This window comes from Sapajus apella, unplaced genomic scaffold (genome assembly GCF_009761245.1).
Source record: "Sapajus apella isolate SASKATOON/1434 unplaced genomic scaffold, GSC_monkey_1.0 scaffold62, whole genome shotgun sequence".
Classification (NCBI taxonomy): domain Eukaryota; kingdom Metazoa; phylum Chordata; class Mammalia; order Primates; family Cebidae; genus Sapajus; species Sapajus apella.
Window position 1 is genome coordinate 3,227,493 of NW_022437002.1, and position 17,759 is coordinate 3,245,251.

The 17,759-nt window shown below is 51.5% G+C and overlaps 1 protein-coding gene across 1 annotated transcript in view; it reads right to left on the reverse strand.

Annotated features, from left to right (window-relative positions):
- Positions 1-1,439: 1,439 nt before the first annotated feature.
- Positions 1,440-17,759, reverse strand: part of NKAIN1 (sodium/potassium transporting ATPase interacting 1) — a 60,686-nt gene continuing 44,366 nt past the window's right edge. The window contains exons 2-7 of the mRNA XM_032246681.1: positions 10,432-10,569; positions 7,224-7,304; positions 5,112-5,309; positions 4,162-4,222; positions 3,511-3,592; positions 1,440-3,364 (exon numbers count right to left, since the gene is read on the reverse strand). Coding sequence (XP_032102572.1) covers positions 3,355-3,364; positions 3,511-3,592; positions 4,162-4,222; positions 5,112-5,309; positions 7,224-7,304; positions 10,432-10,569 — 570 coding nt within the window. The 3' untranslated portion in view covers positions 1,440-3,354. The remainder of the gene's footprint in view (positions 3,365-3,510; positions 3,593-4,161; positions 4,223-5,111; positions 5,310-7,223; positions 7,305-10,431; positions 10,570-17,759) is intronic.

Here is a 17,759-nt window from a genome sequence, read left to right on the forward strand (position 1 = left end):
GTTGAGGCAGGAGAATCCCTTGAACCCAGGAGGCGGAGGTTGAAGTGAGCTGAGATCATGTCATTGTACTCCAGCCTGAGCAATAAGAGTAAAAGTAAAACTCCTCAAAAAAAAAAAAAAAAAAAAAAAAAAAGTCTCCTTATGTTGCCCAAGGTGAGTCTGGAACTCCTGGGCTCAAGTAGTCCTGCTTCTGCCTCCAAAAGTACTGGGATTATAAGCATAAACCATCATGCCTGGCCAAAAATTGTATAATTTAAAAAAGGCCTATCTTTAGAAAGATATGAAAAAAAGGTCTGAGTATATAATCCCATTGGAACCTTCTGATTTTTTTTTTTTTTTAACAGAATCTTGATCTGTTGTCAAGGCTGGAGTGCAGTGGCACAATCTCGGCTCACTGCAGCCTCTGCCCCACTGGGTTCCAGTGATTCTCCTGCCTCAGCCTCCCGGGTAGCTGGGATTACAGGCATATGCACCCATGTCCGGCTAATTTTTGTATTTTTAGTAGAGACAGGGTTTCGCCATGTTGGCCAGCCTGGTCTCAAACTCTTGACCTCAAGTGATCTGCCCACCTTGGCCTCCCAAAGTGCTGGGATTACAGAAGTGAGAACCTTCTGACTTAGGTACCTTATACACATATTACCCGTTTACCTACGTATCCCCCCCGCACAAATTAAAACATACTGATTCTTGGGCTGTATCCCCAGAAAAGTATCCAGGATGTCAAAGGTTGGATGCAGGAATCCATGTCTAAAGCACTGTGTGTCAGTTCATTCCACACCCAGAACTGAATTGTCAGGAAGAGCCAAGATGCAAAGGATATTTGGAAACATAAACTCAAAACAGATGTTATCAGGAAAATATGTAGGAAGATCTCTAAGGGATTATGAAGCCATGTTTGGGAACTCACTGATTTTGTTTGATCTCTGCATTTTTTTTAGGGGGGAGGGGGATGAGAATGGAGAGAGAGTGAGTTGCCTGAAGCTGCACACCCAGTCAGAGGCACAGGCCAGTGCCCCAGGATTTCTTTTCTTTTCTTTCTTTTTTTTTTTTTGAGACAGAGTCTCACTCTCTCTATCACCCAGGCCGGAGTAGAGTGGCACCATCTCAGCTCACTGCACCTCTGCCTCCTGGGTTCAAGTGATTGTCATGCCTCAGCCTCCCAGGTAGCTGGGATTACAGGTGCCCCTACCATCCCTGGCTAATTTTTGTATTTTTAGTAGAGACAGGGTTTTACCACCTTGGCCAGGCTGGCCTCGAACTCCTGACCTCACGTGATACGTTTGCCTTGGCCTCCCAAAGTGTCGAGATTACAAGCGTGAGCCACCGTGCCCAGCCACCCAAGAACATCTGATAACATCAACATCAAATCATCCCTGCCTGCCTTCATGCAGGGACTTCTCACTTAGAAAGTTCTACAGCCCAACAGGAGGACAGGAAGATAGAGAAGAAAACACCATCTTTAATCAACCCACCTGCACAGAAACCAGGAGAGCATCCCCTCCTTGCAAGGTTCCAGTGAAAAGAGAACCTGGTCCCCTTGCAAAAACCGTCTTATAAAAACAAAAGGCTTCAAAGCACCAGTGGCTACACCCGTTGAGTAGAAAGGGGCCTGGGGAAGTAGGGGTGAAAGAAGGGAGGGCTGGAGGCAGGGGTGGCCCAGCGGAGGGCAGCAGCTTAGCCTGAGGGAGATGCCCCACTCTGGAGCTGTGCCCACCAGCTGGGAGCTCCATGCCTGTGGGGGCCAGAAGAACTCCTGGGGCTGGCTAATTGCAGATGGGATGGTGGGGTGAGGTTGCCAGCCTTGCTCAGGATATTTTGGCCTTAGAGAGTAGGGAATAGATTGGAGGGTAGTGGGCAAGGAAAGGAGTGGTCACCACAGACAGGCTCAGATGTGCAAACCATCTGAACCATCTGGGTGTCCCTCTATGCCTCCTGCTCTCCTTTCTAACCCAGGGCCACGCCTCTCTCACAGATTGGAATGCTGAGGCCTGATCCTCTCACCTGTGGACACACCAGGCAGGACATGGGATGCAGGGTCCTCAGGAGCGTCTGTAGAGGGAGGTGGGGGAAAAAGTGTCCTCGCCTATAGTTGTTCCCAAGGAAGGGTGAGGGTGCTGGCAATCCTGAACCCCACATTACTCACACCCCCATCTGTCCCTTCAGAACTCCTTCTGGGCTTGCGAGAGGAGGCTTCTGGTCATTGGATTGGTCGTAAACGCTGGTGATCTGTAAACACTAGTGTCTAGGCAGCACTGACCAGCCTTGCTCCTCTCTGGAACCACAAGCCTTCCAACTGGTGAGGTGGATGGAGCCGTCAGGGGGGCTGGAGTTGTGGAGAGGAGGAGGATACAACAGACCCAGCCTTGGGGACCTGGAAGGGGATGGGGTGACTGAGTTGGGGCCCCACTTTCCTGGAGGAGAGAGTTTAAAAGGTTTGCCAAGGGTGGACAGAGGCTGAGCATAGGAAGGCTTCTCTGTGGGTGGGGCTGAATTTAGGGCTCTGTCCATCCAGTTCCCAATAAGAGAACGAACGGGTATATTGCTTTAAGAGAGGCATTGGCAAGTGGTGGAGGTGGTGTGTGATTATGGTGGCCACATGGGTCTAAGCTGGAGAGGGGTTGGAAATGGAACTCAGAGAGCAGACACTTGGTTTTACAGTCAGAAACTGCAGAAAGTATACTTCCACCAGAAATCTAGCTGTGTGGCCTCAAGCAAATCACATCTCTGGGCCTCAGTTTCCATGTACTGCAAAATGGGAATTTTAATCCCAGTCTGGCTCAGGGAATTGAGTGAAATGAGAAGTCTAAAAGAGTCCATTTGCTAAGGGATTACTTGAGGTGGGGAAACTGAGGCCCAGAGAGCGTAAGGGTTTTGCTAGATGTCACAGCCAGTGATGGGCCTGCGATTAGAACCCAGGACTCCTGCCCCTGGTTCACAGTCGCTTTCCCAGAGCTGGTGAGTGGTGTGGTGGGATGGGATGGGTCTGATGTCCTGCGGTTTTTGCACAGGGGGGCAGTGTGCTGGGTGAAGAGGGAAAGGGAGAGGCTGGAGAGGGAGGAAGACCCCAGCTCACGCCAAGGTTGAGATTAAAACAAACAAACAAAAACCAAAAACCAAAAAACTCGCGGTGCCCCTCCCCCGCCCCGCCCCACTCCTCCGAAGTCTGGGCTGCGAAGAGACAAGTCCAAGTCCAAGACCAAGTCCGCGTCTCCGGCGGCAGACCCGGGGCGGGCGCAGGCGGCAATGGGCGCGCGGGCCACCAGGGGGCGCGCCTGCTCCTTGGCCCGAGCTCGCGGCAGCCGCGGTCAGTCCAGCAGCCCAGGGCGAGGCACCGGGGTGGGCGCTGGGCAGAGGCTACCCCGACCTGCAGGAAACAAAGGCAGGTTAGGGACAGTGGGCCCCAAAAGTATGGGGGAGGGGAGACCCGGCTGCCCTGCCCACTCTTCCGTCCCCTCCTTTCCGCAACCCCAACGCCCGGGCCTCCCCAGCCAGCGGGGCGCCGCAACCCACGTGTACAGAGGCTGCAGCTGTAAATGCGACGTCTTCTGGGGCGCCTGGTATCCGTAGGAGTCAAAGCCGCCGATGAAGTCAACTGCGGAAGCGGGGCGGCGCGTGTTAGGGATGGGCGGCCGGGGCGAGGAGAGGGAGGCTGGGTTCTAAAGCGGAGGAATTTGGGGCAGGACCCCACCCTGGAAGCGGAGCCAGATAAGCCATGGGAAGGGGAGCGGCGAGGGTCAGGCCCGGTTCCAGGGGCCTGGGGCTGGGCTCCAGCTGGACCCTGAGGGTTGGGCCTCTGCAGGGTCTGGAGGTAGCGGGGCCGTGCCAGCGGAGGGTCAGGCCCAATCCTTGAGGCTAGAGCCCGGAAGGCCGGGCGGTCCTATAGGAGAGAATGCTCTTGGGGGCGGGGCTCGGGCCTCTAAAGGAGGCAAGACCTCCGATGCGGGTGGGGCGAGGCTGGGGAAGGCGGTGCGGGCCCGACACTGGGCCCATCCCGGAAAGGGCTGGCCATGCAGAGCCTCCCACTCCAGCCGCCTCTTCCCCTGGGAAGGGACCCGTAGTGGACCCTGGGCTCCCTTCCGCCGCGGCCTGTCCCGGGCCTCTGTCCACGGTGCTGAAGGTGCAGCGCCAGATTCCCCGCTTCCCCAGGGGCGCCTTACTCACAGCTGTCCTCCTCCTCCAGGAACACTTTGCTCACGTAGCAGGCGAACACGAAGCCGAACAGCTGGGAGTGGGGGGTGACACGTCAGGGAGGGAAGGAGGAGTGGGAACGTCTTCCTCCACCCCCTTCCGGGCCCTGTACGCCCTGACTGCCGAGGGAGGACATGTGCCAGGATGAAGGCAAACCATAACTTCAAGTTAAATGCCTTCGCCTTAAAGTCAGACATACATGGTCCAACTCTTCTGAAAGTGTGACTTGAGACAAGTAATTATTTTTACTTCTTTGAGCCTCAGCTTTCCTAGTTGGACCTGGGCAATACCTTACAGCTTGTTAAGACGAAAGACGATTATGGGAGTTTGTGAGTACAAAGTGCCTAGAAACAGGAACGACTTCTATCTTGGAGCTTGCTTTCTTTCGCGCCTGCCCTTCCTTTTCCTTCCTTCCTTCCTTCTTTCTTTCAGATAGGGTCTCACTCTGTCACCCAGGCTGGAGTGCAGTGGTGCAGTCATGGCTCACTTCAGCTTCAGTTTCCTGGGCCTAAGCGATCCTCCTGCCTCCGCCTCTTGTGTAACCGGGACCACAGGTGTGAGGCACCACGCCCAGCTGTGGTCACTTTCTTATTCTCACAACTCTGAGGTTGGTGGTATCATTCCTCTTTGTGAATAAGGAAACAAGCTCGGTGAAGGCAGGTGACTTGTCCAAGGTCACGAAGTGGGTGTATTGAGTAGTTAAACCCAGGATTGATTCACAGTCTGATGCCTCATCCTGTTCACTAAACCTGTTCACTCCCTGCATAGGGGCTGGGGCAGGGGTGAGGGAAGGCGGTACAGGGTATGGAAACAGATCCAGACAAAAGGACAGACAGGCTGAAGACCTAGGTTCTTCCCCTCTTAACTAGAGCTAAAGAAAGGGATCACAAAGTGTGTGTGGGGTGGGGAACAGAAGGACTCACTGCCAGGAAGATCTGCAGGGCACTGCTGAGGGCTTCAATGTAGGGATAGTCAAGCAGGCAGCCAGTGACAGAGATGACATGGTGGTCCTCCAGAGCCAGGCGGGAGTTCAGAACAGGTGTCACCAGGCAGCCAGGCCCATTCTCCATCCACCAGGAGCGGTGCAGGGATGTGTTGAAGGTCATGATGAAGTCCCGGTCCTGGGGGCAGAGGGGCCTGGGATACTGAGTATGAGGGAGAGGGTGAGGGGAGCTACTGCCCTGGCCCAGGGAGACTCTATGTTGATTGGTGAAGGATCGGATCCAGGGAGCCTACACCTGCAAGTCCACATTTGGCCAACAGGTGGCACTTAATGACCACACAGGCCTCACTCTTTTGTCACTGAGATGGGAAGGGGCTGGTGTGTACTCAGGGGCCCCAGAATTTTCAGAGCTGGAAGGGAACACTAACAGCTACTGGGTTCAATTTCCCAGCCACTGGTGAAATCCTCAATAGAGGCCCCTTCTCAGCCCATTCAGTCTCTCCTTTGCTCCCGCTGTGTGTGACCCTGGGGGCGAAACTCTCCTCATTTGGGGCCTTGATATCCCCATTTGTTTTTTTTTTTTTGTTTTTTTTTTTTTTTTTTTTTTTAGACAGAGTTTTGCCCAGGCTGGAGTGCAATGGCGCGGTCTCGGCTCACCGCAACCTCCGCCTCCTGGGTTCAGGCAATTCTCCTGCCTCAGCCTCCTGAGTAGCTGGGATTACAGGCACGCGCCACCATGCCCAGCTAATTTTTTGTATTTTTAGTAGAGACGGGGTTTCACCATGTTGACCAGGATGGTCTCGATCTGTTGACCTTGTGATCCACCCACCTCGGCCTCCCAAAGTGCTGGGATTACAGGCGTGAGCCACCGCGCCCGGCGATATCCCCATTTGTTAAATGGAGAAGGGGCTGGCCTAGATCATAAATTTTTCTTTTTCTTTCTTTTTTTTGGGGATGGAGTTTTGCGCTTGGTGCCCAGGCTGGAGTGCAATGGTATGATCTCGGCTCATTGCAACCTTTGCCTTCCGAGTTCAAGTGATTCTCCTGTCTCAGCCTCCGGAATAGCTGGAATTACAGGCGCCCACCACCACACCTAGCTAATTTTGTATTTTTAGTAGAGACGGGGTTTCTCCATGTCGGTCAGGCTGGTCTCAAACTCCCAACCTCAGGTGATCCACCCACCTCAGCCTCCCAAAGTGCTGGTATTACAGGCATGAGCCACCGCGCCTGGCTAGACCAGAAGTTCTTACCCAGGGTGTGTACCTATGTGCTCATCCATGCAGTCACTCATTCAGCCGATAAATACTCACTGCCTGCCGACCAGGGGCCAAGCACTCAGATGTGCCATCTTCTTTTATCCCTTCAGCAACCACATAAAGTTGCAGTTGCTATTATGTCCAGTTACTAGATGAGGAAACTGAAGCTCAGAGAGGATCGACCACTTGCCCAGGGTAACACAGCTAGGAGGTTTTAGAGCTGGGATTTGAATCTAGCAGGGTCAAACTACAAAGCCAATGCTCGTACTCACATATTTTGCCTCCTTTATATCTAAAAATAGAAGTTGTGTCTCTCTGGGCTTGCTCTTATTCAAGCGAAACAGTCCTACTTTCTTCAGCAGTTCTCCATGTGACATGGTCTGCTCAGTCTTCCCTGAACAAACTCTAACTAGTCCCTTTCCCTTCTGAAAAATATTGATCAGAATTAGACCCAAATCTTTGTGGTCTAAGCAGCACAAAGCGCATGGCATTTTCACTTCCCTTGCTCTGAATACTCTACCTCTATTAGTGGGGCCTAAGAGTAGCTTTCTGGGCCACTACATACTATTGGTTTTTACTGAGCTTGTGATCAACTGGGACCCCCAGCTCATCTTCACATGGACTGCTCTTCAGCCTTATCTGTTCCATTATTGTGTTGGAGGAGGCCAGAAATAAATCATGTAGGTGGGAAATGGGGCACACAGATTATTTGGGTGTGGAAAGAGAAGGAGGCCTCTTCAAGACATGATGCTCTGATTCTATACCACAGTACCTTTGGGGCAGGGGATAGGAATGGTCAGGCTCTGCCCTATGGCACTGCCAGGCCTGAGGCTTACCTGGGACAGCTGTCCAACCTCCAAGTAGAAGCAGATGATAAACGCATTCCAGCCAACCCAGAGCACCAGCCAGGCTGCATACTGGGGAAAGCAGAGGTGGGATCAGCATGGGGCATGGGGAGTGGGGGATGGGGAGTGCCAGTGGAGACAGAGCTCAGGGATGAGGAGACCTGGGCAGGGGAAATTGTGAGATTACCTCATGGCCGGGCGTGGTGGCTCACGCCTGTAATCCAAGCACTTTGGAGGCCAAGGCGGGCGGATCACCTGAGGTCAGGAGTTCAAGACCAGCCTGACCAACATGGTGAAACCCTGTCTTAAAAAAAAAAAAAGAGGCCGGGCGCGGTGGCTCAAGCCTGTAATCCCAGCACTTTGGGAGGCCAAGGCGGGTGGATCATGAGGTCAAGAGATCGAGACCATCCTGGTCAACATGGTGAAACCCCGTCTCTACTAAAACTACAAAAAATGAGCTGGGCATGGTGGCGCGTGCCTGTAGTCCCAGCTACTCAGGAGGCTGAGGCAGGAGAATTGCCTGAACCCGGGAGGCGGAGGTTGCGGTGAGCTGAGATCACGCCATTGCACTCCAGCCTGGGTAACAAGAGTGAAATTCCGTCTCAAAAAAAAAAAAAAAAAAAAAAGAGATTACCTCACTCAGAGAGCACAGTGTCCTTACAAATCATTTTCACACCCATCAGCTCTTACAACAGCCCTGCAAGGTAGGCACTGTCCTCTCTTTAGAGAGAACTAATTTAAGGCTGAAAGGAGGTTTAAGCTTTCCAAGATCACACAGCTAGGAGGAGGTAGGGCTGCCACTCAAATCCGAGTTCTCTGATAGCTAATCCCATCCACTGTGCTAACAACATCCTCTAGACCAGCAGTCTCTAGAATACTGGAATCACTCAAAGATGTTTGTTAAAAATGCAGGTTCTTGGATCCTACCTCTAGACCTACTGATTCTGAATTTCCAGGGATGTTGTTTAGGAGCTGTTTAAGCAATCCCCAGGGGATTCTGACTCAGATGACACTTTTAGAAACATGTCCCAGGTGGTAAGCTGCTAGAGGGCGAGGATTTTGCCTGCCTGGCTCACCACTGAAATGCCAGTTCTTAGCACAGAATTGCTGGAGAAACCTATTAAGAATACAGGAAGTGGGCCAGGCACAGTGGCTCGTTATCTGTAATTTCAGCACTTTGGGAGGCTGAGGTGGGCAGATCACTTGAGCCTAGGCAACATGCAGAAAACCCATTTTTTAAAAAAAGAAAAAGAGTCTTCCCATCCCCATCCACCAGAGTCTCGCTCTGTCGCCAAGCTGGAGTGCAGTGGCTCAATCTTGGCTCACTGCAACCTCCGCCTCCCAGGTTCAAGAGATTCTCCTGCCTCAGCCTCCCGAGTAGCTGGGACTACAGGCACGTGCCACCATACCCGGGTAATTTTTTTGTATTTTTAGTAGAGACAGGGTTTCACTATGTTGGCCAGGCTAGTCTTGAACTCCTGACCTCGTGATCCACCCGCCTTGGCCTCCCAAAGTGCTGTGATTACAGGCATGAGCCACCACGCCCGGCCAAAAAAAATTTTTTTTTTTTTTTTTTTTTTTAGACAACATCTCAGTCTTTCACCCAGGCTGGAGGGCAGTGGATGCTGGGAACTTTAGCCCAAAAGAGACAAGAGGGTATCCTGCAGCTTTGTGCCTGAGTATGAGTGTGATATCATCTCACGTGGCTGTGGCTGGAGTCTGGGTATAAGGGAACCAGGGGAGGTGGAGGCAGGACCATGGATGGGGCCTGGTGAAAGGCTGGGGTGAGCATACTGAACCGAGGCCCCAAGGATGGAAACGGAGTCCACCTGGACCCTGGATGCCCTCACTCTATCACTTTCTTCCCTCCCTTCCTTGCCCTGTAAATTGTACCTGAATGACACAGGTCAGGTCAATCTGCCCCAGCAATCTTTCCATCTGGCTGGAGGGAGAGGGCTGGGAGGGGAGGGACTGGAAGCAGCATTGCTAGGGCAGCACCAAGACCCCTTGGCCCCTCAGTTTTCCCTCATCCTGAATGTGGCCACTTCTGGGGAGAATAGCAATCCACTGACGGCAGTGAGCCGGAGAGGAGGTGAGAGAAGGTTCGAGAGCTGGATGCTTCTACCCAAGTCCTGTGTCTGCAATCCTAGTGGCTGTCGCCTGGCAGACAGTGTTGCTGACAGTGGTGCCTGGGGCTTTCCTGAGAACTGGAGAGAAGGGTTCTCTTATGTCAGATGAGAGAGAGTCTTGTTAGAGTCCTGTTTACCTGGCTTCTGGGAGCTGAGCCTGCGGAGGTGCAGAGAGAAGTCCTAGAATGAGTGTGTGTGGGCTATGGAGGCAGCGTGACATTGCATGTCATTGTGATTGTAGGTGTCACGCTTGTGTGTAGTAAATCTAGTGAAAAGCCTTTTCCCTCAAGACAGCCATGTGAAGAGGTCACTGAGGAACAGCAGGGAACACGGGTGAATCTATCTGAAAGCAGGAGTTTGACAGAGACCATCAGGGACCAGGACTTGGGAAGAGGCTGTTGGGGAGGAGGAGAGATATCCAGACTCCTGGGGCTGGAGTGCAGAGAGGCACTGAATTCAAAGTCACACTAGCTGCTCCAGGCCACATCCTTGATGTACATTGGGCAGGAGGGACAAATGCCAAGCCTTCCTGAAGCTTCTTGAGAAACTCAGTAAGATAAAGGCCACCCTCCTGTGTCCCTGCGCCCACCCCTCGGCTTTCTGAGGCCATGTGGTGCCATGGCAGGAGCCTTCACTGTAGATCTGACACTCTAATCCTGCCGTTAGCTGTGTGACCTTAGGAAGAATCACAACCTTGCTGAGCTTTAGTTTCCTCATCTGGAAAATGGAGCTGGTAAGATCTACCTCAAAGGGCTATTGTAGACATGAGATGAAGCACGTGAAACTTAGCAGCATGTGTGGCACATGCCAGACACTCACTACATGATCGATTTTGTTTATATTTGGATTATTTCCCTAAAAAATTCTTCAGGAAAAAAAAAACAAACAATGTTGTCTCCTATGAGCAAAGAAGCACTGGGATGTGCACATTCACCCCATCTTGTCTTGGGTGGAGCCAAAACTGGTGTGCCAGGATTGGGGGACATTTCTGGTTTTGAGGAGCAGAGAGGGGTGGAGTGAGCAGGGATGAGGAGAGGAGGTGGCTTGGGAAGGGGCTAGGTGAGCCGTACCAGGATGAGGTACCGGGAGCGGTACTGCACGGTGCCAAAGATGCCCAGGATGACTGCCATGATGTGTAGGAAGTTGGCTAGGATGGGAGCCCACTGGTAGCCCAGGAAGTCAAAGATCTGCCGCTCCAGCGCAGCCACCTGTGGAAGAGACAGGCTGAGGCCACTGCCACCCCCTGAAAGGGAAGGACAGGGACTCCTGATTGACCTTGGGGAGCAAGTGGCACCAGCTACCATGGTGATGAGGTGTAAGCCTCAGAACCACTCAGTCCTTCACTAGCAAAGGGATGCTGGGAGGTGAGGATAAGCCTGTGGGAGTGGGGTGGATCCTTAAGCTTGATCATCACTTTGAGGTGTGCTGAAAGGTGACAGGAGCCAGGGTTCAGAACACCTTCCTCCCTGCCATGGAGTCCCTTCCCTCTAGCAGCTCAACCTCCTGAACCTTCTCCATGTGGGGAAGATGGTGGGGTCAGAATCCAGACTGCTACCCCCAGTCCTGGTCAAAGGCTGAGCCACAGCCCTGGAGGGCAGGGAAGTCCTAAAACCCGAGTCACCTCTTCCAAGGATCGCTATCTGGAGCTTGCCCTGGCCCATGGCATCCCTGGGCTACAGAGAAGGAATGCTTTTCACTCCCCTTCCCCAAGGGAGCTAGAAAAGATTGCAACTGGCCTCGAATCCTCCCCTTTCTGTTTCCATGCTCTTCTGCAGTGCCCTTCCACACCAATGCTGTGCCTGGCCACGCAACTTGCTTTGCCTAAAGGGACTTTGGCAAACACGATGCAAATGAAGGCTTGAAAAAAGTATGTGTCCAGCCTGGGCAACATGGTAAAACCCCATCTGGACAAAAAATACAAAACATTGCCAGGCAAGGTGATGCACGCCTGTAGTCCCAGCTACTGAGGAAGCTGAAGGGAGAGAATCGCTGAAGCCCAGAAGGCAGGGGTTACAGTGAGCCAAGATTGTGCCACTGCACTCCAGCCTGGGCAAGAGAGTGAGACCCTGTCTCAAAGAAAAGACAAGAAAAATAAACGGGTGTGCACTGGAGCTTGCCCACTTGCTTCACTTATAACAAGACTACCTTGTAAATGAGCCCCAGCTAACCTGCTGGAGGATGAGAGGCCATGGGGAGGAGCGCGAAGGCACCTCAGCTGACAGCCCATCAGCCATTAGCCATGTAAGTGAGGCCGTGCTAGGCCCCCCTGAATCACTAGCTGACCATAGATACACAGGCCAGACCAGAATAATCGCCTAACTGGCTCACAGAATTATGAACTAAATAAAACGGTTATTTATTCTAAATGTTAAGTATTTACTATGATTACTCTTATTATTATTTTGAAACAGAGTCTCGGCCGGGCGCGGTGGCTCAAACCTGTAATCCCAGCACTTTGGGAGGCCGAGGCGGGTGGATCACGAGGTCAAGAGATCGAGACCATCCTGGTCAACATGGTTGAAACCCCGTCTCTACTAAAAATACAAAAAATTAGCTGGGCATGGTGGTGTGTGCCTGTAATCCCAGCGACTCAGGAGGCTGAGGCAGGAGAATTGCCTGAACCCAGGAGGCGGAGGTTGCGGTGAGCCGAGATCGTGCCATTGCACTCCAACCTGGGTAACATGAGTGAAACTCCGTCTCAAAAAAAAAAAAAGAAACAGGGTCTCACTGTCACCCAGGCTGCAGTGCAGTGGCGTGATCTCGGCTCACTGCAACCTCCGCCTCCTGGGCGGAGTAGCCTCCAGCTACTTGGGAGGCTGAGGTGGGGGATGTTAAAGCCAACAAGCACCAGATCAAATACTCCCAAAGTGCTGGGAGTATAGGCGTGAGCCACAGCACCCGGCCTCATCTGCTGAATTTAACGACAAGGAGGTCGCCAGTGACCTCAGTAAGAACTGCTTCAGTGGCGAAGCAGAAAGTCACACTGGCAGAAGACTAAGTAGCAAGGAAGGTCGTGGAGACCTTTTAGGTAGTGTTGGATGTGAGAGTGTTGACACAGATAAAGCTGATATCAGCTGGAAGATGGTAAGGAGCTTTTTTTTTCTTTTTGAGACAGGGTCTTGCTCTGTCGCCCAGGCTGGAGTGCAGTGGGCTATGACGGCTCACTGTAGCCTCAGCCTCCTGGGCTCAAGCAATCTTCCCACCTCAGCCTCTCAAGTAGCTGGGACCACAGGTATGCATCAGCACACCCGGCTGATTTCTTCTGTATTTTTTGTAGCGGTGGGGCTTTTGCCATATTGCACTGGTCTCAAACTCCTGAGCTCAAGCAATCCACCCACCTGGGCCTCACAAAGTGCTGGGATTACAAGCGTATACCTAGACAATTTTTCTTTCTTTTTTTTTATATGGTGAAAAGATAGATATATGTTTAGAATTAGCCAGCTGGACTCAGGTTAGATGATCCCAATTTTGTTGGCAACATCCAAAGCATCGTCATCAGAAGCCAGTGGAACGTATGCCTTCTTCTCTCCATCAGGCCGAATCAGAGTGCTGACCTGGGCCACATCAATGTCACAGAGCTTCTTCACAGCCTGTTGGATCTGGTGCTTGTTGGCTTTAACATCCATAATGAACACAAGCGTATTGTTGTCTTCTGTCTTCTTCACGGCAGACTCAGTGGTCAGCGGAAACTTGATGACAGCACAGTGGTCCAGTCTGTTTCTCCTGGGGGCGCTCTTCCGAGGATGCTTGGGCTGCCTCCGGAGTCGCAGTGTCTCGGGCTGCCGGAAGGTGGGTGACCTGCGGATCTTTTTTTTGTGGCCGTGGATACCTTTCAACACTGCCAACACTGCCTTCTTGGCCTTTAAAGCCTTTTTGGCTTTAGGAAGGGCAGGAGCTTCCTTCTTCGCTTTCGGCGCCATCTTGTGAAAAGGGTCCTTTTTCTTTCTTTTTAATGGGGGAGGCTTTGAGCTTTTTTCAGAGGCAGTGAGAAGGATCCAGGGAAAGGGAGAAGCTATGTTTATAAGAGAGGGGACCGTGGATGGTCTGGGTCCAGCTCCTCTGAGAAGACAGGAAGAGCTGGATCCAGAATGCAGGTGGCCAGGGCCAGGAGCTGTGGCTCATGCCTGTAATCCCAGCACTTTGGAAGGCCAAGGCAGGTGGGTCACTTGAGGTTGAGTTCAAGATCAGCCTGGCCAACATGTTGAAACCCCGTCTCTACTAAAAATACAAAAATTAGCCCCCTGTGGTGGTGCATGCCTGTAGTCCCAGCTACTCAGGAGGCTGAGGCAGGAGAATCACTTGAACCCAGGAGGCGGAGCCTGCACTGAGCCGAGACCGTGCCACTGCATTCCAGCCTGGGCGACAGAGCAAGGCTCTGTCTCAAAAAAATAAAAATAAAAAAACAGAGTGCAGGTGGCAGGAATGGCCTTGGGTAGAAGGAGGGGCAGTGCAGGTGGGGATTGGGGGAGGGTAGAGTGATCCCAGGAGAGGAGAGGAGGGGGGGGAGGTAGGGAGGAGAAGGGAGGGGAGGAGAGTAGAGGAGAGGAGGCTCACATCTGTAATCCCAGCACTTTGGGGGGCCGAGGTAGGTGGAGATCAGGAGTTCGAGATCAGTCTAGCCAACATGGGGAAACCCTGTCTCTACTAAAAAATACAAAAAATGACACAGGCGTGGTGGCAGACCCCTGTAATTTCAGCTACTGGGGAGGCTGAGGCAGGAGAATCACTTGAACCCAGGAGGCAGAGGTTGCAATGAACCGAGATAGCACAACTGTACTCTAGCCTGGGTGACAGAGCAAGACTCCACCTCAAAAGAAAAAAAACACACACAAAAAGAGAGAAGGAAAGGAGGGAGGGAGGGAGGAAGCAAGAGAAAGGAAGGAAGGAAAGAAGGAAGGAAGGGAGGGAGGGATGGAGGGAGGGAGGAAGGAAGGAAGGAAAGAAGGAAGGAAGGAAGGAAGGAAGCGAGCGAACTGGGTCAGGGGAGAGCAGAGATCAAAGGCAGAGAGGACTGATGGGCAGGAATGTGGGACTTCCTCTGTGATCAATGGCAGTGAAGGCAGGGATGTGAGGCCTGGGTGACTTGTTCTCATCTGTCACTCTGGGAACTCATTCTTTGTAGCTGAGATGAGATCTGTATTTTAGAAAAAGCAACTGGGCAGGGTGGTGGCCAGCCTTCCCCTGGCAGATCAGGGAGAAGCCTGTATCTACTGCCCCCAGGAACTTTCATCCCAGCCCACTTAGGAGAGGGATTGAAGAAGCTATCTTGGCTTGGCTTACAGCTGACCAGGTAAAAATATCCCCAAAGTCAATTTTTCCCTCAGCGCACATGCATTTGCAGTTTTTGCAAAGGAGTAGATTGCTGTTGCCTCTGCACAGTTCCTCCCTTCTAAGTAACAAAGACACAGCAAGGCAGGTTATGATTTACAATCACCGTGGCCCTCAGATTAGTGTTTCGGAGCTGATGCAACAAGGTGGGAAAGATATTCCTCTTATTATTGTTAATTAGCTGCATGTAACTGCTATACAAGTCCTGGAATATTTGACATGGTTTTCTTTCTTTTTTTTTTTTTATTTTTTGGATAACAAATAAATGAATTCTCACACTGTCACCCAGGCTGGAGTGCAATGGCACAATCTCGGCTCACTGCAACCTCCACCTCCTGGGTTCAAGTGCTTCTCCTGCCTCAGCCTCCCAAATAGCTGGGATTACAGGTGCCCATCACCATGCCCAGCTAATTTTTTGTTTAAAAAAAAGGGGGGGCGTGTTTTACTATGTTGGCCAGGAGAATTGCTTGAACCCAGGAGGCGGAGTTCGAACTCCTGATCTCATGATCTGCCTGACTCAGCCTCCCAAAGTGCTGGGATCACAGGCGTGATCCACTGCATCCGGTCTTCACTTGGTTTTCTAACAAAAAATAATAACTTTAATATTGAAATTGTTTATAAGACACTGAATCTGAATTTTTTTAAAAATAGAGATGGGATCTCACTATGTTGCCAAGACTGGTCCCAAACTCCTTGCCTCAACCCATCCTCTGGCCTTGGCCTCCCAAAGTGCTGGGATTACAGACATGAGTCACTACATCAAGCCTGCATCTAAATTTTAAAAAATATATATTTAGGGCCGGGTATGGTCGCTCACACCTGTAATCCCAGCACTTTGGGAGGCCGAGGCGGACAGATCACAAGGTGAGGAGTTCAAGGTCAGCCTGACCAACATGGTGAAACCCCACTCTACTAAAAATACAAAAATTAGCAGGGAGTGGTGGTATGCACCTTATCCCAGTTACTTGGGAAGGCTGAGGCAGGAGAATCACTTGATCCTGGGAGGTGGAGGTTGCAGTGAGCTGAGATGGCACCACTGCACTCCAGCCTGGCTGACAGAGCAAGACTTGTCTCAAAAACAAATAACAAACAAATTAATTAATTAATATATATTTGGGCCAGGCATGGTAGCTCACGCCTGTAATCTCAACACTTTGGGAGGCCGAGGCAGGTGGATCACTTGAGCCCAGGATAGTATTGAGACTAGTCTGGGCAACAGGGCAAGACCCCGTTCTCTACAAAAAAATACAAAAATCAACTGGGCATGGTGGCATGTACCTGTAGTCCCAGCTACTCAGGAGGCTGAGGCAGGAGGATCACCTGAGTCTAGGGAGATTGAGGCTGCAATGAACAGTGTGCCACTGCAAGCCAGCCTGGGAGACAGAGTGAGACTGTCAAAAAAAAAAAAAAAAAAAGACATATTTAAATCTGCACTCACCATCGGAGGTGGCCTTTTTCAGGCCTGGGTCATAGTTCTGACTACCCCAGGTTGTACTGTCTGATTTCCTGTCCCCCTCCTCTACTAAGGGGGTACTGAGTTCCCAAAGGGTAGGGGCCACAGCTTCCTCCCTCTACATCCCAGAGCTAGCACAGAGCCTGACATAGACTAAACGTTCTGTGAATAAATAAGTGATGAACCCTGGCGGGGTGAGGACCTGTCAGATGTCGGATGGATGAATACATGGGTCTGGCTGACTGTAGATAAATGAGTGAATGATTGTTGAGCGTGAGGATGAAGGAAGGCCAGGGCCGTGTTGAGAGTGGTAAGAAGAGCCCCTGCTCCGTGTCAAGTGGAGAGAGCAGTCCCTGTGAGCCAGTCAGGGAGGCCTTCCTACCAAGGCAGGGAACTGAGCTGCACTGTGAAGACTAAGGAGGACTTGGATAAAGGCAAAGGGAGGCCTGGTGCCGTGGCTCATGTCTGTAATCTCAGCATTTTAGGAGGCCAAGGCAGGAAGATCACTTGAGGCCAGAAGTTCAAGACTACCCCAGGTCACGTAGTGAGACCCAATGTCTACAAAAAATTTAAAAATTACCCAGGCTCAGTGGCATAGGCCTGTAGTCCCAGCTGCTAAGGAGGGTGAGGCAGGAAGATGCCCTGAACCTAGGAATTTGAGGTTACAGTGAGCTGTGATCACCACATTGCACCCCAACCTGGGCAAAAGTGCAAGACTTTCTCCAAATGTAAAATAAAAAACAGGCCGAGTGCAGTGGCTCACACCTATAATCCCAGCACTTTGGGAGGCCAAGGTGGGTGGATCATGAGGTCAGGGGTTCAAGACCAGCCTGGCCTATATGGTGAAACACCGTCTCTACTAAAAATACGAAATTAGCCGGGTGTGGTGGCGCATGTCTGTAATCCCAGCTACTCAGGAGGCTGAGGTAGGAGAATTGCTTGAACTCAGAGGTGGAGGTTGTGGTGAGCTGAAATTGTGCCAATGCACTCCAGCCTGGGCAACAAGAGCAAAACTCCTCCTAAAAAATAAATAAATAAAATAAAATAAAATATAGGCCGAGTGCGGTGGCTCACCCCTGTAATCCCAGCACTTTGGGAGGCCAAGGTGGGCTGATCGTGAGGTCAGGAGTTCCAGACCAGCCTGGCCAATATGGTGAAACACCATCTCTACTAAAAATACGCTATTAGCCAGGCATGGTGGCAAATGCCTGTAATCCCAGCTACTTGGGAGGCTAAGGTAGGAGAATCGCTTGAACCCAGGAAGCGGAGGTTGCGTTAAGCTGAGATCACGCCACTGCACTCCAGCCTGGGCAACAAGAGCAAAATTCCATCTCAAAAAACATAGAAAATAAGGCAAAGGCAAATGAAGGTGGGACATCAGCTCTTATCACAGCCTCTTGGAGGCAGGAGCTAATGGGGTGTTTAGGATTGAGTGGCCCTCAGTGCCAAACTAAGAAGCTCAGACTGGTAAGCCTTCTATTAACTAGCCACTGTTTATCAACTCTAATTGTCTGTTAGTTTCTGTGATATCTCCACACCCCCACAACAACTTCTCAAGAGAGGAATTATCTTGTCTGCTAATACTTGAAGAAACAGATTCAGAGAGGGAAAGTGACT